The sequence below is a fragment of the Anser brachyrhynchus genome (genome assembly GCF_964034855.1).
Source record: "Anser brachyrhynchus genome assembly, chromosome: 15".
Taxonomy (NCBI): domain Eukaryota; kingdom Metazoa; phylum Chordata; class Aves; order Anseriformes; family Anatidae; genus Anser; species Anser brachyrhynchus.
Window position 1 is genome coordinate 7223483 of NC_137733.1, and position 26023 is coordinate 7249505.

At 42.4% G+C, this 26023-nt stretch overlaps 1 protein-coding gene across 3 annotated transcripts in view; it reads right to left on the reverse strand.

Moving 5' to 3' along the window:
- Window positions 1-7333: 7333 nt before the first annotated feature.
- Window positions 7334-26023, reverse strand: part of GSG1L (GSG1 like) — a 65374-nt gene continuing 46684 nt past the window's right edge. For 2 of the 3 annotated variants that reach the window (XM_080557322.1, XM_080557321.1), the window contains 3 exons: window positions 24338-24505; window positions 9341-9946; window positions 7334-8169 (listed from right to left, as the gene is read on the reverse strand). In XM_080557322.1, the coding sequence (XP_080413448.1) occupies window positions 7743-8169; window positions 9341-9946; window positions 24338-24505 (1201 nt within the window). In that variant the 3' untranslated portion in view covers window positions 7334-7742. The remainder of the gene's footprint in view (window positions 8170-9340; window positions 9947-24337; window positions 24506-26023) is intronic. The other variant, XM_080557323.1, reaches the window with a different exon arrangement.

Consider the following 26023-nt stretch of genomic DNA (forward strand, 5'->3'; position numbering starts at 1 on the left):
CAAACAGTGTAGGCAGAATCTTGGGATTCACAAATACATATACATTATGAAATTTGCCTTGTATTCAGTTTTAATCCATTTAATACGGGCTATGGTGAATATAAGTCCTTTTATCTGGTTGCATAGTAGCAATAGAGTATTTTTAATCCTAAATATTTCAGAGAGATTTTTGAGAATTTAAGGAATTTGCACAAAAAATAATTCAAAATATATGAAATAATTCAACATGTGCACCCCTGAAAATCTACACATGGTCTTAGAATTGGCACAAAACCAAAGCTTGTGGAAAAGCAAAGCAAAGCTGAAGTCAGATATAATAGAATCACAAAATCAGAGTAATTCAGGTTCAGAGGGACCTGAGGAAGCACCCAATCCAATCCACTACTCAAACCAGCAGGACTGCATCCAGTTTGGACTGGAAAACCTATAGGGATGGAGACTGCACAACCTCTCTGGGCAGCCTGCTTTAACACTTTACTACTGACTGATTATTTTTTTTGTCCCCTTGACACATGATAATCCATACTTTCTCCTGCTGATTAAAGGCCTAGGTAGGCATGGATAAGATGTCTGGTATTGCAGAAAGGTCATCTCTTCTGTTATCATCTAACTCTGTAATGATAAATTGGTCTCCCAACTATAATTTTAGATTTGCAGATCAGCAGAAGTCTTATGAACTCCCTCTCTCCAGTTTGCTGGAGTCACTGCTAAAAATAAAGTAAGTAACAAAGCTCCCTGAAATGGTGTAAGCCTAAACAGTGGAAAAAACTAATCTAGGATGAATGCCAGTTCTGGCTTATTTCCAAAATAATGTTTTGGGATGGCTTTCTGTATACTGGAAATTATTTGGTAAGGATTAGTTGGCGAACAGATGAATCAAATTGACATTTCCATTACCAACAGGAGATCTATCTGTGGTCAGAATTCACGGAGAAGGATGCAGGTTGGTAGTAAGACTATTCATTATATTTAATATTGTCAGAGAAATGAAATAGCTCCTATTATTCATCTCTCTGGGATGGTAATGTATCTGAATGTTAATACAAAATGGGAATCTGATCAAAATCCACTGACCCAGCAAGACATTGATATGTATTTTAATCACTCTCTTTGGGACATTGAGAAAATGTACTCTTCACAATAAAGCTGTGAGAAACTAAGATCTGCAATTTCTCAGTGTAGGTCTTTGGAAAATCAGTGCATCTCCTGTCCTTGTATCCAAACTTCTTCAGGATCTCGCAGTGTAGCATTAAGGCCCTAGGAGGATCTGCATCTTGGTAATCTGTTCAGGGTAATAAAAGAAGGTGGCTTTCTTTTTTTTTTTTTTTTGTTTTATTTTCTACTTTTTCTTCTCCTCATGTGCCATGCTCAGACTAAGCCTAACAAGGGTTATTCAACTGGATGCAGGGTGTAGTTCCAGCCTTTTCCACTTGTTGACAGGTCAGAGTGGAGGCAGAAGCTGGCATTGGTGACTTGCTAGCAGAGCGGGCTACGTGAAGCATGTAATATCTGCTCGGGTCTTCCTTTTGTAGAAGTTTGAGGTTTATACTACAGAGACAAAACAGCTTTTCTAGTTGAGCTGAAAATTCAACTGCAACATGCAGCCATTCTCTCCAGCGTCCTGACTGAAGTCCACTTGCTTTCCACATTGTCTATTTCTCATCTGTAGCCTTTCTACTAGTTGGGCACACGTCTGCCTGTCAGACTGCAAAGGGAGAGAAGCCAACTCATAGTGAAAAAGTAACCACATATAGAAACATGATTATAAGAAATGGAAAAGTCTCCAGAGACGGTTTCACCTTGGGAAACAATGCTTGTAGGTTTAATATGAACATTACCAAAGTCGGTTGAATTGAGTGTCCAAAAGGAATTAGGTATATAAATATATAAAGGTATATAAATGAGTAGAGTACACATAAGGAGAAGCAGCCTTCCATACAGGAAGAATGGAGGAGGGATTAATGATAATTAATGGTACTGCCCAAGAACTGTAACTCATATCTCAGTGAAGGAGATGCTGAAAATGAATATAAAAAGTTGACATTTCCTAAAACTAGTTCTGCTATATTGTAAGCCACAAACCAGAAGGGCTGGTGGACTTATTTTGCAGAAAGCATTCACATTATGCAGGGGTATTATTATTAAAAGAATGAAGGGGTAAGCATGAGGTTATACAATGTATGATTTAATGACTGAATTTGACTAATTATGCATTAGAAATATTCATGAGAAGCCTGAAAAATGAATTGGCAATGCATGATATAACCATAGTAAAGGGCCCTGCAAAACAGTACCACAGAAACTTTGCCATTTATCTTTTTTACTCACTGAAGCAGATGTAAATTAAGTTTCCACAGCCTGATTAGCCTGAGGAAAGCTCTTATCTTGATGATCTCCCAGTACAGTTCTTCTGGGAGAACAGAACTCCTCAGGTTTTCATGTAGTGGGTCTGGTCTGCAAGTGATTCCAATACCGGTTGTTTGTATAGCTATTTTTGTTTGTTTGCTTATTAGTGATGTTTATTGTATTGCAATGGTTTGGTTTTTGCAGCACAACTTTTATTATTTGGTTTCTTTTACTAGAATTCTGTCTGATCAGAGGAGTTGGACCAGTTGACCTCTAGGGGTCAACAGGAGGCCATAATTATTCTGTAATTCTGTGAGCAGTGTGGATCAGAACCCTCTGTTTAGCATAACTTACCTGCTGTAGAATCTGTTCTGCCAACTGAACCCTACTGAGCCATAGTACGATAATATTAATAGCTTGCTTAATTATCTCAATCAATCAGTGCAAGCTACAGATCACCTGAGGCTGAGAAAAGTATTCATGTCCTCACACTTCTGCCTGGGCGTCAGCTCCCAGAGATGAAGCGGGGGAAGAGAGATTTGGTCTAGCCGTGTGACAGCTTAGGTCCGCAGGTTACATGCAGGCTTGAATACATAACAGTCGGTGCATGTTACTTGAATAAGTGCAATACTAATGAATCTGGATCTGGGAGTGACTGGAGAGTAGCAAATGTAATTCCTATAGTTAGGAAAGAAAAATGATTTGGTCCAGTATTGGCTCTTCAGACTTGAAAGTGTGTATTAAAGGAAAAAAATATATATATAGCTTAAAGAAAAAGAGGATGGAATGCAACACGGATTTATGGACTGATTTTTTTCTGTATGTCTGGTTGCCTTCTCTGTCTGTCTGTACAGGCGAAGGTGATAATGTTTCGGAGAGAAGGCTTTTTTAGGCTAAGGAGTAATGTAGACACAGTGCAAATCAGTATGAATTGTCCAAGAAGAACATAGGATGAATCTTCTTTAACTGTCAGAGTAATGGGACTGTGTAATTTCTTTTCTGACTGAGTACTAGGCAGCAAGACCTGAAGTCTTTAGACAGAGCATGCTTGTAACCAGACACATTTCTGGCAAGAGCAGCATGCTAAAAGTGAAAGCCAAAACCCATTCAGGCCCATGTATTTAAGATATTGCTATTTTATTTTTCTTATGCTGACTCAATTTTGTTACCCTCCAAAGAGAAGGGCTCTTTCTGCAGGTGTAGGCATTCAGCCCTCACCCTTCTGTTCTGTTAGCAGTGGCTGGCTAGAGAGAAAATGAACTGGGCACTGAAAATCTCTTCTAAAGTGGGGGGAGAGCTGCGGTCCCCAGCAACCCTGGATAAGCAAATTTAGCAAGAGTATCTCTCTCCAGTCAAACTTAGGTAAGCAAGCCTAGCAAGGAAAGCTAATGTTTATACAAGAACAAGAGCAGGTGGTAATGTACAGGAGTACAAACAACAGGAAAAACTCAGGAAAATGAGCTCCCTGTAGAAAAAGCAGGGGAGGTGACTCAAGTACTGGTGTCCCCTCTGAGGGGATCTAATTAACTCAAACTTCCACTGGAATAGCTGAAAGCTATCAGGGTAAAAGACCTAATGCATATCTCTAAAATGGGCAGAAGTGATTCATAGCACAACAGAACCAGGGGAGGAAGGATGCTGAAACCTGACAGAGACCCAGAAATGACAGTATCTGACAGAACTGCCATTGATGATACAAAGGTCATATAAATAATTCACAGGCCCATGAAGGACCTTGTTACTAGCAGACATGAATCATAAATATCTTGAGTTGGAAGGAACCCACAAGGATCTTTAAGTCCAACTCCTGGCACCACACAGGTCTACCCAAAAAATCAGACCATGTGACTAAGTGCACAGTCCAAACTCTTCTTAAACTCTGACAGGCTTGGTGACGTGACTACGTTCCTGGGAAGCCTGTTCCAGTGTGCGACCACCCTCTCAGTGAAGAGCCTCTTCCTGATATCCAACCTGAACCTCCCCTGTCGCAGCTTGACTCCATTCCCTTGGGTCCTATCGCTGGTCGCCAGAGAGAACAGATCGGCACCTGTCCCTCCGCTCCCCCTTGTGAGGAAGCTGTAGGCCGCGATGAGGTCTCCCCTCAGCCTCCTCTTTTCCAGGCTGAACAGGCCCAGTGACCTCAGCCGCACCTCATACGTCTTCCCCTCTGGGCCCTTCACCATCTCTGTAGCCCTCCTCTGGACACTCTCCAACAGTTTCATGTCCTTTTTGTACTGTGGTGCCCAGAACTGCACACAGTACTTGAGGTGAGGCCGCACCAGCTTAGAGTAGAGCGGGACAATCACTTCCCTTGACGGACTAGCAGTGCTGTGCTTGATGCACCCCAGGATACTGTTGGCCCTCCTGGCTGCCAGGGCACACTGCTGGCTCACATTCAGCTTGCTATCAGCCACAACCCCCAGATCCCTCTCTGCGGGGCTGCTCTCCAACATCTCATCGCCCAGTCTGTACGTATAGCCAGGGTTGCCCTGTCCCAGGTGCAGGACCCAGCACTTGCTCTTGTTAAACTTCATGCGGTTGGTGATCGCCCAGCTCTCCAATCTGTCCAGATCTCTCTGCAAGGCATTTCCACCCTCAACAGGGTCAACAACTCTCAGTTTAGTATCATCAGCAAATTTGTTCAAAACACTTTCTAGTCCTACATTTAAATTGTTTATGAAAACATTGAAGAGAACTGGCCCTAAACTGGAGCTCTGGGGGACCCCACTGGTGACTGTCCACCAGACTGATGCAACCCCATTTAGCATAACCCTTTGAGCCCTACCCATCAGCCAATTGTTCACTCATCATATTATGTTTTTATCTAGCTGTATGCTGGATATTTTGTCCAGTGGGATACTATGAGAAACTGGTATCAAAACCCTTACTGAAATCCAAAAAGATTACATCAGCTGGCTTCCCTTGATCAACTAGATGGGTGATTTTATCATAAAAGGAAATGGGCATAAAAGGAATGGGGGTACAGTGGGCAACAAGTTGTGCTGGGTCTGTACATCAGATTGCAAGTAAAATAAATGGCTAATAAGCAGAGAACAGTATAGATACACCATGCTGGCAGACAGGTACTATCTGTCATACAAAGGTCAGAACAACCCCAGAGCGCTTACCTAGAAGATCCAAGAAGGTGCAAAGCATGTCCTTGACATGTCCCATCCTAAGACATCCGGAGCTGGGTGACACTAAGAATGATCTTTTCTTTTTAAATAAAAAAAAATGAAACAAAAAGCTTAGCAAACTTCTAAGCATGTAGGATGTGGCTCCTAAACAAGTATGTCATTTTTATTTTAGGGAACTCATGGTTTTGGCTGGGGTAGAGTTAATTTTCTTCATGGTAGCTCATATGGTGCTATGTTTCAGATGCAGGCTGGAAATAATGTGGGTCACATCCTGGTGTTCCAGCTGTTGCTGAGCAGGGCTTGTACAGAGCCAAGACCTTCTCTGCTCCTGATGCTGTCCAGCCAGTGAGGAGGCCGGGGGTGCCCAAGGAGGTGGGGGAAAACAGCCAGGGCACCATGCTCAGCCATGGCACTGGGGGAAAGAAGGAGGAGGGGGCCAGCTCGGGGTGACAGAATTTGTCCTCCCAGGACACCATCAGCATGACAAGCCCCACTATCCTGGAAGGGGCTGCACACCTGCCTGCCGCTAGGCAGGAGCAACTGCATTCCTCGCTTTGCTTTGCTTGCGCGGGCAGCTTTTGCCTTACCTCATCAGCTGCCTTTATCCCAAGCCACGAGTTCTCACTTTTACCTTTCTGATTCTCTTCCCCATCCCACCTGGGGAGAGAGAGCGAGTGGAGTTTTTGAGGCTCTGAATGGAAGGATTTGAAGAGCGATGGCTGGCGTGACAGGAGAGGTGCATCTCAGTGAATAAATGTCATTCCATTCTGTGTGTATTAGGAGGAAAACTTGAATTTCACAGACATGCAAACACACAGAACTGTTTCACATGTATCATCAGCCAGGCGTGTACATACTCTTAACACTCTGGTCATTTCCCTGTGTCATAGAACCTGAGCATGGCTGCAGGGCCAACCATGGAAAGCCTGCCAGAAAAGCAGGCAGGTTGCTAGCAGCAGCTGCATGGATCTGCTCTATCAAGAGGCTGTGGAATTGCTTAGTTGAGAGATGGGACTCTAAAGGCATCCTGTGAAGCCACAGCCAGGAAGGAGGGCAAGAATGCAAAAATATTAAAAGTAAGTGGAAAGAGCAAAGTTTTTTGTCGCTTATTTGTTACAACAGGGACTCCTGAAATATGTGTTCTCTCTCCCAGTCAAGGCTGTGTTAATCAGATCTGAGACAGCTTTTCCAGCACACAAATTGCTGTTCATATACAGTGATGAATGTTAGTGTTATTATACCACACATTTGGCATTATGGAAGCAGGAGAACTTGACTGCAATCAAGCAGCACTTGTCCCTAAATGTCACTGCTCACCAAAAGTACATGAGCTCATGCAGATGTGTATGATCGTACATAAAACACAAGGTCTTGGTCTGTGTCACAGATGCTACGCTGTTTTGTGGTGAGATGGCATGGTAACCAGCACAAAGCGGCTAAGGCAGGCTTCAGAGAAGCGTCTTTGCTATGTAAAGACAAAGCATAGTTCGCGTGTTTGAACTGTTCTGTCAGCTCAGTTATCAGAAGGTGAGAAAGTCAGAGGTCACAGACTCCTACCTTCGCCTGTTTCACTGGTGGATTGTTAACTCCCTCATGCCTGAAGTGACCTGGGGACTTCAGCACACTTTTATGTCCTGGCTCTTAGATATCTCCAGTGGACAACTCTTTGGGTGCACTGCAGCTGACGACGTTTGTGCCCTGGATTTCTTCCCATATAACCCAGGACGCGAATGGGCAGAAGAGGGTGGTTTGCTACATGCCCAGGTTCTGTCCCATTGTGTATTCAAGCTATAATTGTTGATTGATGTGCAAAGTATTTGGACAAAGAAAAAAAAAAAGGACAGGCACAATTTTCTAACAAGTAATGTAATTTAATGAATGATATACTCTAGAAAATAGAAACTACCCAGATGCTGGTTGACAGGTCTGTTTGGGGTGGGGGAAAGGCCCTTGCTTGAACACACAATGCCTTGTTTCAATTCTTTTGGCAGTATTCATAGTAGCTGGAAACAATGAAACATCCACATATTGAAAGAGACACTAAGGGGAATTTTTTTGTCTTAATTGTAGTAGGTATGCAGAACGTCTTTTCACCCTGTCTCATCAGGTGACATGAAGGGCTCAGAGCTCACCAAGATGTTTACAGATGATTCATACCTGGAAGGGATAGACTCAACCAACTGTAAGTACCATAGTTCAGTGCTCAAAAATCATCAGAGATATCTGTCTTACTTTGCAGAAGATTTTCTGAACTCTGTGTTATTGCACTTCTTTCTGTGTGCTTTTCTGTATATGTTGTGTCTCTTCCCTCAAGGTCTGGCTGCTAATTCCAGGGAATATGCTTTTCAGAATGTCACAATACACTGTGTACAACTCTGGGTCTATTTTGGGCTTGGGCAGAGATCTTGTGTTGCTTGCCTGTTCAGTGACTGAGTGCTGTAGCAAGTACACATCGCTGAAAAGTGCAGTCAGGATTTTGTGTGCAGCCTTGTAAGGATCGTCTTCAGACTGCACCATTGCCTTGAGCTCTGTCAGGGTGTAGCCATTGTAACGCTTGCTGTCTTCTGCCAGGGGCTGCACTGTCTCACCAATGTGTCTCACTTTCCACTTCAAGCATTTCAATTCTTCTTTTACATCTTCTAGTTCTTTCTCCATGGCTTGGAATTCCTCTGTGGTTACAAATCTCCTGCAAAGAAAAGAAGTGGCAGACACAGTGCAGAATTCAGTGTCTCAGTGGGGTAAAATCAGCCCAACTTGCATGGGGTCAGGCCACAGAAACAGGTTTGGAAGGGTGGTACCTGACGTGTCACTGAATACACCCTCCAGCTCTTATTTGTCAGACTACACAGTAACAGCCTATTTTCTCTGCTGCTGTGAATGGGATTTTTTTTCAGAGCCTGATCATGCTATTGCTCCCTACAGCTACCTGAAAGGAGGTTGCAGGAGGCAGGTGTCAGTCTCTTTTCTCAGGTGACAGGTGATAAGAAATGGCCTCAAGGTGCACCAGGGGAGGTTTAGACTGGATGTCAGGAAGAATCTCTTCATAGAAAGGGTGGTTAGGCTTCAGAATGGGCTGCACAGGGAAGTGGTGGAGTCCCCTCCCCTGGAGGTAATTAGGAAGGCTGGGGATGTGGACCTTAGGGACATGGTGGTGGTGGTTTAGTGGTGGGTTTCTAGTGCTAGGTGGATGGTTGGACTTGGTGATCTTAAGGGTCTTTTCCAACCTAAATGATTCCATGAATCTATTGTCAAGAGGCTTTTTCCAAAGTCCAGGTGGACTGAGTCTTTATGCCAGTACTGGCATTTAGTTTAAACTCTCTTTCCTCCCCAGGGCTTAATACTTCTATTCTAATCCAAACGTAATGGTGATAGAATGTGGGGCACTTGTGTCACTTGAAGGGGGAACATCATTCAGTAAGATTCACCTTGAAGACCAAAACTAAATGGTAACTCTATTAGCCCACTAGAGGATAAAGAAGGAATAATGGTGGGGGTTGAGCTGTATCATGACAGTTTTGCTTCCCAGGTGGCTGACTAGTACAGGGAGAGAGATGGATTCTCATTTGAAAGGAAATGAGACCACATTTATACTGTTTTGTTCAAGGAGCTGAGGTTGACAACCTGGCCCAGGTATGGTCCATATTCAGATCTGGTTAGCTAAAAAAAAGGGAAGGAAAATATAATGGTTTTGCAGGGTTATGTGAGAGCATAGGGTAGTTACAGGAAAACAAACATTGGAAACATTTAAATTGTAAAAGATTTAAATTGTTTGATAAGGGGTTGTTAATGATTGTGTATCATCTGTACTAAGTTGAGTCATTTGAGGACTTAAACATGTGTATGACCTGGTTACATACCTTTCATGATCAGGATCTTCCAGATCTGATTCAAACCCCTTTCCTGTAGTTTTTAATCCAGTTTTAGAAGAGCCAGGAGATTGGGAACTATCTTCAGGAGTCATTGTTGCTGGAGGCCTTGTGCTTTTCCTGGTTGGGGTCAGTGTGTAAGCTGATGCCGAAGCTTCTAAGCTGTGTGCTGTGTGAGGACAAAAGGTATAGAAGGAAGTAGCATTGATCCCTGGACTGACTGGAGAGGAGTCAGAGTATTGCTGAGGCTTGGCTGAGCTGGGTGTTAGACTGAGCCTGGGGCTGGATGGGCAAGATGCTGCAATAGTCCTTGCACCAAGTGGGCCAGAACATGAAATTGCTAAATTTTTACTTCTTTGCTCAAATGTCTTAGGGCTTGGTGATTCTCCTGGGGCCAATCTAGTGATGGAGACGATGTCCAGCTGGGTTTGATCCTGAACCGTGGAGATCTGTCTGGTTGGTTCTGATGAAAGTGAAGAGCTGCTTGATATGTTGCTGGAAGAGCTTGACGTAGCAAATGGGGGCATTTTCTGAGCATTATGGTCACTCCTGTTCCTCTGAACGTTAGTGACATTTAGAGCTGGGTGTTGTGAAGCCCTGAGGAAAGACAAACACACAGTTTTTCCTCTGGACTAGCCTAATTGCTTATAGAGCAATTTTAGTTCTACTCTGGGACAATTTTAGGCATATATCCCGCAGCTGCATTTGCCCATAGCCTGATTTGGTTCTCATGTCTGTATAAAATCCGCTGCTTCTGATGACCAAGAGCAAAGTATTTGAGAATAAGGCACACAAATTCATGATCAGTTCCTCCCCGGTGCCAGCTAAGCTATCATCAGCATAATCACTGGCACGTCAGTGTTCTCCTTTTCAAAGTCATAGAGCTCTGTGAGAAACAAGGATTTGGTATTGGGCAAGGACAGGGAAACACTGGAAAGCTAGAAGGTTTCTGGCATATTGATTGTGACAAATTCCAGTAAGAATGCAAGAGCATAAGACCTGACTTGCAGGTTGTCTCAGCACCTGCCTTTGATCATCCCTGCAAAGCATGAAGACCAGCCCTCACCTTGGACCCATATGCTTTGGTTTCCTGGTAGCTCTGCATGGTTGCCCAGTGAATCATGGGGTGAATAAACAGGCAAGGTAAAAATAGAAGAACTGCACAGAATGATATCATTGTTCATGTAGTGACATTATAGGACATTTCCTTTATACAGCTGAGTGCTATGGACTTTTTCTTCCACCCTAAGTTGTAAACTGTGCACAGAGCTGACCAGCTTTTAGGTGACTGTAAATGCCAATTGCATGGCGTTCCAGACTGCCTCACCTGAATACTGTTTTCTGTACTTCTCTCATGGCTGCTGCCGGGAAGGAGAAATCCCAATGCTTTTTGCTATATAGCTAAATCTGACTCAGTTTGGCAAGACTGATGGCAAGAGAAGAAGATATACCAGTGTAAACTGTAATTGTTCTCATGGATAGTGACTGCAGCTAGAAATCCTTTGACCTTGATAGGGAACATGAGCACATTCACTGGGCATATCACAATTCATAATTTCTGAGAAACAAAGGACACGACAGACTTCTGTAGTAATACCAGCTACCAGCTGAGTCCTCTTGTGCATCTGGTATGTTCATGTTCCTCTTGTGGTAGAAGATTGCAGAAAATCGTGGTCTGGATATGTTATATATGAGATCTAGTGTTCTGTTAGTAAAAGTGGCTTGAATTAACTGCATGTTCACTTCTCTGCCTTTCTCAGTGTCAGATGCAATTAAATCCCATTTTTTAAGGCCCTAAAGGGCAAGCCTCGCACCTATTGGCTTCAGTAGGGCTCCTGAAACAGTTAAGACCTTTGCTAGATCACAGAATAATTATCAAGTTTAAATCAAATTTAGAGTTTTTATAATTGGAAGAGCAGACAGTAGCAGAGCTACTGAATATAAACAGAGCCAAAAGGCAGCATAATATGAGTTATATAGCAGGCAGGAGAATAAACAAGGCCAATTGTTGGGGAACACCCTTCCCCACAAGTCCTTGCTTTCAAAAACTGACTGAACAGGGGATGGGAAGACATTTTCAATGGTGTAATTAAAGATGCTACAGGGCTGGATCTAAGATGCAAAACAGACTCCCTACCTACAAGGGCACAGCCCTCATCCAGTGCAGCAGAGCTGAGGAGAGAGCGGTTTAAACTCCTGCTGTCCTTCATTGCCAATTCAGATGTCAAAGGAGAACGTGACATGTTCAATGCCAAGGTGCTAGGGATGAAGCAGTCTCTGCTTGTGGCAGGTCTGGAAAGCTCTAACTGAGTCACAGTTAGTTAGGAAAGGCAAAGCCTTGCTGTTGCTGGAAGAAAGGTAAATTCTGGATGCTTCTGCATGTTCCTTGCTCCCCAACCCATCCCTTGACAAAAGGCTTCTCTTTGCTCATAAAAGAAATGTTTCTGGGTTTTCTAATGCAGCATTTTTTTCTGGGGTTAAGTCCTGCCCGCACACTATGTGTAGCTTAAATGGGCTGCAACCCTTATCAGAGATATCTAAGCCAGTGGCCTAGGACTGTGACCATCCTGGGATCTTGCCATTACTTAGGCATCATCAACAATGGTGTTGTCCTTTTTTACAAAAAAATTGCACCTTTAGTAAAATGGAGAAATTGTCATCTTTTCCTGTTCTTGTAAATGTTATGCCATCATAAATAGAAACTTCAAACAGCTTCACAATGCTGTCTTCTCCAAACCAAATTTGAACTGAGTTTCCAGCTTCAGAGGTGAATTCCAACACTTAGTCCTCTTTACTACTTGTAATAAGTGTCTTTTTTTTTTTTCTGAGACAGCCCAGCATATCACTACATATTCCTTACTAATATGTGAACACATTTTACAAGCTCTCTAATAGATAAGCATAATTTTTAAAATTGGCCACCTTTTACCAGTTTCTAAAGTTGGGTTTTATTTGCTATTTAAATTAAATCATTATTAGTAGAAAGACTTCCCTGAACAAAGTCTCTTAAGGGCAGCGTTACAGAGAATAATTTAATTTTGGCCTTCAGTACTCAGGTGTTCTGACAGAATTTATGGCTCAGTCCTTAAACAGCTATCCAGGGATCTGAAAAGCATTAGAAAAGCTTTTATACAAAAGCTCAAAAAATAAAGCTTTATCAGGTGCTTTTGCAGAAGACTGGATTTTTCTATACTAGTCTACTGTTCATTTTTCTGAAGGGGTTTAGACAGACACTTCTTATGATCTTCTAACTTTGGAGTTAATACTTTCATGCTTTATTCAACTGAGAACATATCTGCAGCTGAAATGCAGTATAATACCTGGCAACTCTGACAATGATATAGGTTCAAAGGATAATTCCAGCCATTTTGCAGAATAAACTCCAAGACAGATTTTTTTTTGAATTTGTCAACTCATGGTTTTGATTCAAGTCACTGAAGATGCTTTCCTTTCTTCACTACTAAACCCCATGATCAGAAAATACTTTTTGCTGTGGAAAAGTGGAGGAAACTTGTTCTGACAATAGCAAAACTCATTTTAAGACAACTGAAATGAAAATACATTCTGTAATTTTATATATATATTTGCCCTGAAATTTCTTGTACTGTAAAACTATTTGAACATTAAATGAACAATAATCCTTGCTTACATTCTGGAAGAAATATAACATTCACAGTAGCTAAAATGCTATTTGGGTGCATATCCAATCTGCAATACTTCTTCTCACATCTTTAGCAGTGTTGGCCGGGGCTGTTTTTTGTTTTATTTTGTTTTGTTCTTCATAATTCCTGGATTAGCTGTAGGAAATGGCATATTTACAGGAAGACAATACTTAACAGAGTGTGACAAAAAATCAGTTTCATAACTCATTGAAATTTCTATATGAAACTTCCCAATTCACTGGTGCACTGGAAGAAAAAACAAGTATTGTAAACTATCACTTTCTTTTACTTTTGCATCCTTCAATTTTCACTCTCCCCAGTGATTAACATGGGACTGAATTTACATTTATCATTATGTTTCTCACAGGAACAGAGGGACTACGTGGCCTAAGAAGAAATCTGGAGTTTGTTGAAGCAAAATGTCAAGTCTGGATTTTAGCAGAGGTAAATGAGGACAGAACTGAGACCTATAACTTTGGAGTTTCCTAGTGGGCAAGGGTTTGCCTGAAGACAGGACTGAAATTCCCATTGCTTTCAGTATAGCAAGACTGGTTCTTAGGTCTGTAACCATAGTGCTTTATCAGAGTGCTTTACTTGTTTTTATGTGGTGAATCACTATGAACTGAATAAATTACAGGAACAATCGCAGGACTTGGAGTTGAAATCAATGCTGACATGAAACAGGAAGGTGATTGCAGCTGTCATGTGCCTCCACAAGGAGAATCCTTGACTCAGCTTTGAGCAACATTTCAAATGCATCAAGCCCTTGTTGTCTGCCTTTTTCCAGCCCTGTGCTGCTCAGCATATAAAGCATGTTCCCTGTTGTTAGAGTGACCTTGTCTACCGTCTGTGCCTTGCCCTCTCCAGCTGAGCTTGTGCAATATACTTTCTGTAGCACTGAATTTGAAGATAGATGAAAGTTTCTTGCAAACCCAGCACTACCTTCCTTCTGTGGCTCCTGGAACCAAGAAAAAGCAGCAGATTTTCATTTTTATGAATCATTCTCATCATATTTTAAATCTAGATTGCTTCTGATGATCTTGTTTGAATAGAAAAAGATGACAATGTGCTTTAAATTGAAGCACTGAGAGGCTGTTTGCATAAATCTTACTGTAGACAACCAGGGGTAGGAGGATGGTGGAAGAACTGTGGGATGGACCCTGGGGAAATGCCTGCAGGTGATGATATGAGAACAAAATGGATTTTTTTCAAGGCCTCCTCTCAGTCAGGCGACCCTCTAAAACGCCCACACTGAAAAAACAATGACTATCTTATTTTAATGATGGATGCATTTTGAATAGTCTTTCATTTTTCTGCAAGAAAAGGTGGTGTCCTGGACCCTGGGTTAATCTGCCTCAAATAGCAGCCAAGGCTTTTTGACACAGACAATAAGCAAAAAAATGGAGAATATGCTATTTCCTGCTATTGGCCCTTCTGAGCTACCTGTCTCCTCTTTAGCTTTGCCACCGTATCCATTCCTCCTTGTTCACTGTGTCTTCTGCCTCTTTCTTATCCCTTGTTCTACATCTGTTCTCTGTACCTCTCCCATCTGCCCTGTGGACCCCAAGAACATTGATCAAAGCAGCAGGCTCATTAGATTAATGCCTAGTGATGGGAGAGGATTGGAGGAGAGAGTGGAAGTGGTATGAACATACAGATGTCTGAAATCAGGTATAAGTAATAACAGTGAGCATTTCTTGCTCACAAATAACTGCAAAACAATATCAACAAAGATATCCTGATGTGAAACTTCTTCTGTCATTTTTGTATAGCTGCCCAACCAGTGCATTGAGATCTCCCAGCCCTGCACATCTAATAGAAAAAGTTGAGACCTGCAAGGTCAAAAAAGACAACAAACAGGCTACTGAGAGTATTTAGACATTTGCAGTGGAAATGGTAAGTTTGGTATAAAAAAATATGGCTGGAGTTATTAGATGTGTAAGTGCCAGTGCCATACATTTGCGGAGGAATCAAGCAGAGGATGTCAATTTATAGCTAGAGCTCCTCGATGTTGTTCTTAGCCCAGCTCAGGCAAGTTTCCACGTTAAAGGAAAATTATGGTTTAGTGATGGACATTACATGGTTTAATGTATAATTATCAAGACTGGCTATTGCATTACTCTGATCAAGACTCCCAGAATCAAGCTTCTGAGAGATTTATAATTAAAGGCCACTTTTCAAAATGGATGCTTCATCTCCTAGCAGAGGAACTTGAGATCCTTGAGTCCTGTCCTGTCCTGAGGCTCTCTGTGTTACCTGCAATCTCACATTTCTCCTGGGTTGTTCTCAAACCTTTATTATTCTCTCCTCTAAAGTCACCTGTAGAGTGGGTGTTTGTCTTCTACGATTGCTCAGCCTTGTCCTTTTAATCTTTTATGTAAATGTTTTAGCATTTCGCTCTACAGTGGCACTCAATAAAAACCCTCTCTCTCAACAAGATCCAGATATTCAATTTTGTCATTGTGGAAGGACAGGAAAAAGAATTGTATCTGAATATGAGTGAATATTCTTGATATACTGTTTCGTTCAAATTAGAACAACCTTGGAGCATTTCTAAGTGAGACCAGCTGGCAAGTCCTCCAGGGAATGAAATGCCAGTTGAAGTGGGCCACAGGAAATAACTTCTGGTTATACCTCCTCGTGTCCTACCGGTACGGGACAACCTCTGCATGAAGACTTCAAATGCGAGTCATATAAATATAGATGGACTGGTCAGCTCTGAATAGCTGTTAAAGGTTTAACTTGTGGTCCGTGAAGCTCTGGCATGGTGTCTTGTCTTTGTCTCTAAGGCAGTGACTCTTCCTTAAGTAAATGGTCTTCAGTCTTTTGAAAAGTCACCACAGTTTGTTACTGAGAGTGTGGATGATCAATCAGTACCCTGCTTCCTCACCTGGATCAGCTGGTGGGGGTGAAAATCTAATATCATTACAAGGTCTCAGATTTATTTGTGATATTTTAGCTCTTGGCTTCAGTTTGACCTAGATACATTAGCTGTCTTGCTGGTTATGAGTCTTGTTACAGAGCTAAGTAATAATCAGCTACCGATAGTCACATTTTCCAATTAATTCAATTCCTAAGTTGATTTATCAAGAGATTTGTGAACTGGTCCAGGGAAATAGTTCTGTATAGTGAGTCTTCTACTCTGGGAAGTCCCAGGATTAAGATAAATCTTACTTTTGCCATTGGATTTAACATAAATATGGATGGACTCTTGTGTAGGTTTTGTGATGAATTTTGGCCATATTGTCATGAAAAGGTGGGATGACAGTTCTGTAGCTATTGTATATCACAAGATAAACCTGCTGCCAGTCAAATGAAGAAATGAGTGAAGTTTATTCTAAAGCATCACTCAGAAAAAGGGAACCAGAATGTTCTGGGAAAATACTTGAGGACAAGATAGCAGGAGGAACTAAAATGAACTTCTAGTGACTTGGGAATTGTGTGGATTTGCATCTGCTCCTGTAATCGCAAGGTGTGGTGATGGGAAGAAATTCTCTTTTTCAGATGGATTTCACATCTACTGACTTTTCTCTTCCATCCAGACCTTGCCCAGTTCTGTGTCTCTTTTAACTGAAACACTGTAATGGTCTTTAAAAGTGAAAACACAGCATTGTCTTGAAGTCTGGTTAGCTGAAGGGACACCTTTTGTATAACGCTTGTATTGCTACTATTGCTTATTAGCTTAATGGTATATGTAGTTTTTCCTGTTTGCTTTCAGAAGCAATTGCCTGTAATTGAAGACACTGAGATGAACACATTGAATGAAGCGCACCGGATGATTTGGATACCTGACTTCTCTTTTGCAGTTTGCTTTTACAGATCTGTCAGCACAGGTGTTGAGGTAAGCTGCATGTCTTTCAAAGGTAAGTACTGAGCAGGGCTGGGCACAGGACCAACAGAGCCTTGGTTCTATTCTTTGGAACACTTCATGATGTCAAGAATTGTTATTTGTTCTTTGAAAAAAACACCTTTGGACAGCCATCATAATGAAATAAGCACATTTGAGCACTAGCCATTAGCTTGGTAGGGAGGGAGTTTTCTTGGGAAATATGACCCAGAACAATTTCATACTAATAGATTTTTTCAGGCCTGCGAAAATGAAGGATGTGGATCTGCCTGTGGAAAGTTCTACAACTGCCATGACATTTTCAAGGAGCAAGAGTTACCAACTGAGCTGATGACAAAGCAAGCCTGAGAGCAGCACTAACTCTAGCATGTCTGTGTGGAGACCACCTGGAGAGCTGTTCCAGCTGGTCTGACGAAGAAGCAGAACCATTAATCATTAGGGGTGTGGACACCAAGCTTCCATGAGTATGTGGCTGAGATGTGCATCTCAGCAAGACAGAAGCAGCAAATGCTATGAGGTTTCCAATTTTTATTAGCACAGACTTAATCCTAGAGCTCTGTCAAGCAAGTCACTTTCCCCATCCTCCCTCCTGCTGAATGAAGAATCATCTGCTTTCTTTGCAAGGAAATTGATGGAGACACAACATCTCTTTCCTTGAGAGTAAAGGAAAAATATAGTATTAAGAGTAGGACAGGAGCCATCCTCCAATATTGCTCCATACATTGAACCATTGATTCCCATAGCTTAAAGGAAGGTTTTTTTTTTTTCAAATGATGAATAAAAGCATAACAAATTTCTGAATAAAGATTAATAGAAGTGCAAACAAAAGGCATTAATTATATAAATGTTATTGTCTATCAAAGATGCTTTCAATCATTTTTATACTCAATAGCATGCATCATCATAAAGTGGTGATAAATATAGATGAAAAATGGTAGTGATAATGAAAGTTATACAGGTGTAAATTATAGCATATTTTTAAACTACTATGAAATCACAGCTTTTTGAGATAGCATAAAATTATAGGATATATGTACAGCCTAAATTGAATCCTGGAGAATTTTGTACTCTTCATATGCTAGTTGATTACTGTTTGGGCAACACTGTCTGGGAAACTTACAAACCTCTGTTTACAGTGCTTCCTACTCCAAACCTTATTCTTAACTCCAAGAAACCAGTTGTGGGGACAGTACAAGCCATTGTGTGCCGTATATATTCAGAGCCATGATCACTTACTATTTGGGGAGCAGCTATGGAGGCACTGTAACCTCAGGTCCCCAGCCTCAGCCCTCTCCTCCTCAGTCCTGGAAAAGAGAATATAGAAGTAGCACCTTTAACAGAAACCAAGGCTGCTCCCAAATGTACAGAAATGGAAGGGTCAAAATAAATAAGAGAACAACATACCTGGGCTCCTCCCATCTATAGCCAGCCAGGCCCATTACGGTGATCGTAACAGTCTCAGGAAGGTCTCAGTTCCATTGGCCTTGCCCCTCTCAGGGGAAAACTTATGTAAAGAGGCCATGGGGAATAGAAATGAGGGGCTCAGGGCTGCGTCTCTCCCATTCTTTCACTATTTTGGATGCATTTTAGCATCAGGGACTAACAGCATTGTACAGTACAAGTGTGTTGGGAGTGGATATGTTGCTAGTGCTACACCATTTAAATGCCAGTTTGTAATTTTCCAGAAGGAATAGCTCTGCAGATAGACCCTGCTGTGTTGCAGAATAATGTGCAGGATAAAGTATAGAATAGATTCAAGGCAGAATGTTACACTCATCCTTGTGTGCTAATCAAAGGTGAATTGTCAGATGTGAAATTCTTATTGTTGCCCATGACAAGATATTGACCCTGTAAAGAGGAAGTACTGCAGGTCAGTAGCTTAAAACCTGTTCAAATATCAAGGTGACCAAGGAAGAAATCAAAGCAAGAGTCTGGCATATCTTTTGACAATATGATCTGCACGACATTTTTATGTGAGTACAATGAAGTTAGAGAAAGAAAGGTCTGATTAAGGTACATTAAAGAAATGCACAAAAACTAAAAAAAAGTGCTTAAAAATAATGACTTAAAAAGTTCAGATTCTCAAAGGGTCAGGAACAGTCCTGATTTATTACTTCTGCAATAATAGTTTTGGTCCTGACATCTGTTTCAAACTTCTCCCAGCATTTGAAAACTACATTTTCTAGCCCTGCAGACAGTTTGTCTGCACTGTTATCAATGTCAGTTTATACTCATTTCAAGTTAGAATTTCACCAGTAACATCTGCCTGATGTTTCATCAGTTTGCAGAACAGAGTAAGGGCTTAGTCAGCAAGAAAAATGCTGTGAAAACAGCTCAGTACCATTAACGGGTTTTGATGGACAGTTGAAAGTTGGCAAAAACTGGATGGATGAATTAACTGTGGAAGGTTGAACTTTCCAGATTTGCTTGATAAATTTGTATGCTGGCTTGACAATTGCTATGAAGTGAGATTTGCTTCACAGGGAGTAAAATGATGGGTATCAGACAGGTGGCAGGGCCATGCTGATCTCTTGAACCTCTCTCTGAGAGGTTCCCTCTCCCATTGGTGCCAAGGTGGGCTGACCTCCTTACCCCATCTGCAGTGGCTACAGGTCCAATGGGATGCGGCACTCCTGGCCTCACATGGCCTGACCACACCTGGATGTGTTTTCAAAGCTGTTACTCTTCCTCCTCTTGCCAACAGTAAAAGAGGTCACTGGCTAGTTCAAGTTTACTCATATCATTTCTATAGCTTTTTATTCCTTGATTACGTACTGACTAGTCCCTCTCCATGAAAAGCTCCCCTGAATTTGATTTCTGCCCTTTCAGCCCCCCTATCTGAACCCTAAGCTTTAGTTCTCCGTACTCTTATCCAAAGCCTCCACATTCCCTCACACTAGATCCTCCTCTCTGCAGCTTTGAAGGTCCTTCCCATGTGCAGCACAGCTGACGTAGTTCCTATGGTGTGGAGACTGGTGTTCACAAGCAGCAGTAATGCAGACAGGCTGAGGCTCACATGCTGTGAGGAGGGGATGGAGTGAGCTGGTGGGGAGCGATGGGCTGGGGGCTATGTGGCTCATCCCCTGCACAGCTTGTGAACATGGTGTACACTTCTTGAAACAGGAGCCATCAAGGGAACATCCTCTAATACGTTGCTAGTGAATCTTCAGTTGGGGTCTTAGGGAGTCCTCAAGAAAAGCTGGTGCAAATGCATGTGGTTAAAATTAAATGAAATACAGTGATGTTATGCTTGACAAAGTACTTGCAGGAGAGGTGTTTTGTTGTCTTTTTATATTGTTTTTTATTCATAAAACAAATGTCTTCTCTGGGAACAAGGGCCTATATATACATGTTCCGACAAAAAACTTACTTCAGACAAAATGGGGCTAACTCTTCTTCTTCCCTGTCTCCCAGATGATGAACTGCAGCTGTGGAGACTGATGTCAAAGCTTTAACTTCCTCCAAAAAATATATTCCTCTTAGAAAACTGCCCACTGCACTAAGTCTTTTCAACACAGAGGCTGTTTGCATGTGTACCGTGGATGCTGAATGTGTACTGAGGCAGAGAAACATGCAAAGAAGAAGGTAGTAATATATACAAAGCAAGTGGAAGGAAGAAAGGCTGGATGGTTTTATTTAAATGTTTTGAAAAGAAACATGGAGGTGTAGGAGTAGGAGGGAAGGTGAAGTATCCCTGGATATATGCACAGGTAGGAAGGGGAATCTATTTTCTACTTGTGTAAAGGAACATCAGAGCTAGAGGAAGTCATGTGCTTGCTGAAACTGTTGGCACCTTGGTGATGCAAAGAATCTAGAAATACGGTGCTACTAATCAATGTTCCCAGCACCCCTGCATTCACAGAGCATACCCAGGTGATGCTGACCACAAGCATGCTAACTTTAAAAAAAAAAAAAAGCCTGCAATGCCACACGGCTTTAGATCTCTAGAATGATCCCATGGTAATGCTGCCTCAGGACTTGTTACACACTCAGATATGACGATTAAAATAATGCAAAATAAAAATAACAAAATCATAATCATGAAGTACATTAGTTGACAGTGAATATAAGATCAAGCATCAAAAACATTGTAAGAATGCTGTAATTATCAGTCCAGAAATGTAAGACATTGGTAGCCTGTGTTTGCTGAGAGGTCTGTGGAGTGTCATGCTGCAGGATGAACAGGGATGTGGCAGAGATGTGCTCTGCATGAGAGGTCTGAGAGGTGCTAGGTCTGTGATAGTCACTCTGAGGGCCACAGGTGCTGTTTGGGGGCACATGTCTCCATCCCATGGATGGGAAGAGGATACGTGCCATGCAAATGTGTATTTTTGGCTACCTTCCTGAACAGGAGTAGTTTCATTTCAGGGGCCCATTGTGGGACCTCTCATTGTCTGCTGCGGCAGCACATAGTCTGGGGATGCCACGTGTTTGGGTTGTGTTTGCCAGGTGTGTGTAAAAGAGACTGGAGGATATGGCCAACTAGTGAATTGTTCACACAAACTGAAAAGGAGCAAGGAAGCTGGAAGGACAGAATAAAGTATACAGCCCTGTCATAGAGCAAGTGGTAGAGACAAGAATATTAAACACAGGTCATCTCTCTCCAGTATGAAGGCTGTTCCATATGCATGTTGCCGAGTACGGCACTTGTTTTGAGTGATATATATATAAAGAGAATTAAAAAACACATGGGTTTATACTGGCCAAAGTGTCTTTTTGTCTTGGGTGTACATGTGTTAAATACCCTGTTAGTTGCATGGCTAAGATGAAGCCTTCCTCCCAAGAGACGTGAACAAGCCTTTGGTGCTGGATTCAGCTTGTTGTACTTGGTGGGCCAAGCTCAGTCATTGACCTGTTTTCTAGTGTGTTGGTGTGAAGGTCTCTGAGATTAGAGTTTCAACATGAATTTGATTGGAAAGTGGTATGTGATATTGTTGTACATAAAAATGGCAAGTCTGTGTAGTATGGAGCGTGCATGAAGAATCAAAATCAAACCACACAACACAGATGTGGGATAAAGAGGGTTACAGTCCTCTATGCAGTTATTTTTTTTTTTCCTATTTACTGTTCCAGAAAGGGCAGCAGTGATATCTTATAAAGTTTCCTTAGCATTTCCCAATATGATGCAACATATTCTGTTGCTTACAGTTCTGCTGGTCTCACATCTGCAATTCTCAGTTCAATAATTCAGCTGTTTCCCTCTCACTTTGTATTCCCCCGAGACACACAGGGACCACTTCCCCTTCACTGTCTATACTTTTTTTTTTAAACACAAAAAATTTTTAAAAACTCACTGTTGTCTCTAAAAGCAAAATTAGGAAAGTCATGGTTGTTTGAATCATTTCTTTGATCCTTCCAGATCGTATGAAATGTAGAGAGAAAATTTGCAATTTGGCAGAGAAGCAATTGTAACAGCAGAGCCTATTAGTTAAGGTTGGCTAACCAAAGCAAAGTTATAAGCAGTAAGGTTTTTCCTGCTCAGGAGGACTCCTCAATTTCCTACCGAAATGTCTGATCATGCTAAATTTCCTTTCTCCTCAAAGCTCCCCAGCCACTCTCTTCCACCACTGAGAAACTGCTACGTCAGTCAGAAGAATGGGAATGAATCCTCCCTATGTTTTCTGCAGCCAAAATATCTTTACATTGCTTCTAACAATCAGATTTTGGTGAGGATTCTCTGCACTTATCAGCTCCTTGTTGCATGAAGGCACACCTAAAGAGTCTATCAGACATTCCTTGCTGTCTGACGTCAATGTTTTTGCGTTCTTCACATTCTGCAATGTTAAGCAAAGCTTCTTGTGAAAGAAGGAGGGCAGTAAGTGCACAAGTGCAGCCACACGGGCTAACAAAAAGAGTACAGAGCTATGACTAGCAGAACTCAGAATAAATTAGCATACTTTTTGACAAGGCATGCCTATATTCTAGTCATTAACCCATAGTGCCCTTCAGAAGGACCCTGCAAAGTCCAAGGCCTTTTCTGTGCTTTTTATTGAATGATTATTCCATATGCAACAAACTAATTTATATTATATGATGTGTCAGCACCTTCCAGAGTGGCTGATCTGCATCCCATCTCTGCTGCCAGCAAGCGTAATTGCTCCAGTAGCTCATGTGGGCTGTCTCCTCAGGCACATTGTAAACCCCACTGGTGACAAGCACAAGGTGTGTGTTCTAGAGAAAGGAGAATAACTGGTATAACTGATACATTGCAGATGGTTATGATGAGTGAGTAGAAAGGTGGAGATTGGTGCTGTTAAGTGTTTAAGTTTATGGGCAATGATTTTTGTGTGTAAGTGCAGGGGAAGGGGATGGGAAGGCAAGGCAGGATTAGTGTATCATGGACCAAATATAGAACTACGCAGGAGGCCAAAGAATGCGTGGGAGGTGAGCAATATATGTGAGGGGGAAGACCAGTGCATATACCATAACTGTGTGTTGACAGTGTTTGTACCTCTACCCCTGTACCCCTATCCATATAGAGGAGGGGGTAGCACTATAGGGGGTGCTGGGCATGCAACAAGAATATGTAGGGTCTGGGTGGCAGAAGAGAGTGATAGCTTTTCTCTGAGGGTCAGGAAATATTTTGTAAGAAGTGGAAAATGCCTGTTAGAGGTTTTCCTGGTTGTCCTGTTCTTGTCATACTGGTAAGCGTACTCTCAGGCCAAGGAAGGAGCTGAATATGGACCTTGTATCTCATGATGAGGGCCAACTGGCCACCGAGCAGTTGGCTGTGCAGAGCCACAGCCGCAGGCCTGTGCCTTGCGTGGTGGGCCCTGCCTGGTGATGGTCACACAGCGTGGGGCCAGCAGTGGGACGGATGGGCCATGGCACCTGCAGGCTGTGTTTGTAGACAGTGTAAAGGAGTGTTTCTGGGCCTTCAGAGCTCAAATGGAACTTGAAGTGAACCTAAGACCCTTGGAGCAGCATGGGTGGCAGTGTGGGTGTTTTTGCAAAGGAGCATGGCACTGCAATATGATATGTGCACTATTTTTGTGTGGAGGAGCTCGGGAAGAGCCCAGGATGGGTTGTAGCATGTGAATATGGAAGATGACAACTCAAAGGTAGCCTGGTGGTGGCTGGCAACTACTAGAACTTTAGGGAGGTGCCTATGACATGCTCTGAGAAAGGATGGCTGTAACAGTTTTTATACCCCCACTACTTTACCTTTTTCAGGCAGGGAAAATCTGATTGCATTTGTAACATAGCTTCTTATGTATTACTATGAATCAAATGCATTCCGTAAGGACTTATCAGTCTTGTGTTTTAATGAGCAGATATGAAAAGGCAGGCACTGGGACATCACAAAATTGAAGTAAAAACAGATCAAGCAGGATCTTTTGCATTTCTCTTTAACACACATCTTCTCTGCGTATCTCAGAGACGTTACCCACATGTGCTGAAATGGGCGAGAGCCTGGGTTTTCTGAGACTTGCAGAGTCCATGAAAACCTCCACTGACCGAGAGACTGTCTGCACTGACCTTTCTCTGAAGTACTTGATGGCTTCCTGGTCTAGGAAGTTCTGTTCTTCTCGAAAGCCCTGCTCAAAGATTTTGCGCTTGTGTCTGAACTCAATGACAGTCTTAGTGTAAGAGTTCAAGGTAGTAACGGAGGCCGCCATGCAGCAGGTGAAAGAACCCCATGCCAGACTGTGGAGAGAGAAACCAGCAAACAGAGCTGGGTTAAGACAGTAGCTCATGTCATATTTCTGAAGCCAAGAGACACACATACACAGGATGTGACTAGGCAGGTAAGTCAGCAGTGACAAACCCATCGTCCTCATCTTACCTCTAATGACTTGTGGCACATGCTCAGACATGCAGGCAGATGCTGTGCTGGGCACGGCTTTAATCCCATGGACGAGTGCTAACGTTAGCACTCGGGGCACTGACAGAAGAGTCTGACATGTCTAGCTTTCCTTTTGAAATGTTTCAGAGCCTAGCAGACAAGTGCTAAAATGTATAGAGCAGTAATGAACACCGGGAAGGAGTTGTGCAGAGAAGTGTAATACCCCAGAGAGCATGTCTTTTGGGCCCCTAGAAGGTCTCCAGCATCCATGGGAGACTGGCTCCAGTGCTACTTCATGAATGGTTTCTATTTCATTTTGCCTTCCTCAGACTACTGTATTTCCATTTATCCCAGTTCATGGACGTTTCTAGCATCCCTGGTTTATATCCAATCTCTGAAAACCTGACCAGATTAGAAGACAGCACTTCCATTTTGTGGAGACATCCAACCTGAGGGCAGTGCCCCAAGCAAGCAAGCGGTGCTAGCCAACCTCAGTCAGCCAGTGGCAGGACACCTGCAAGTGACAGCCAGGAGCATGGGAGACAGGGAGAAGGAAGGTGGAAGTAAAAAAGTGACTGTCCCAGTGCCAGACTGGAACAGCGGTGTTAGTCTGGGTCTCCTGGCAAGCAGAATTCAGCTGGGAGCTGCTCCGCTCACTGCTTGTGGATTAGGTTTCCCTCCTGTGTGCCTTCTGCCTCCAGCCTTTGCCTCACTGATCTTATGTTCACATGTGGCTGGGGGGACTCCCAGGCCCAAGGAATTCGGGGTTTTTTTCAACACAAGTGTGGAGCACAAACAAGGCACTGTTTTCCCCCCTGCTGTTTGAAGGACTTATCCTTGTTCAGGCTCCCCTCCCATCACATTCAGCCCATCAGCTCCAGCTGCATCTATTTCATATTGGCTCCTTAACTAACTTGGATTAACTTAATCACCTGTCAGCTACGCACTTTACCTGCTCCTTTCTTTCATCCTTTCTATAACCAATTTTAATGTTGATATAAATTATGCAGAATAGAAAAAATACAACCACAGTAGCATTATCTCATAAATAAGCATTATAAACCGAGCTCTCAGCATGAACTGTTTTCCCCTGAACTGTTTCCCAAACTGCAAATGTTCTGCAGACAGGGAAACAGTCCTTCATTTCAAATTAGACAGCACATATTCATGAACTGAAAAACCTGGGAAAAAAATGGTTCAGGTAAACAGAAATGGCTTATTTCAATGATTTCAAAACTCAGTGCATAACAACAGTCCTTTTACAGACTCCCATGGTAATGAAGTGTGTGGAAGCAGCCCTTTCCTAGCCAGTTTTGAACCTGTTTGCCGGATGCAATCAAATGAGAAGGAAGTGTAGTGAACCCTTGTGGGGATGAAGT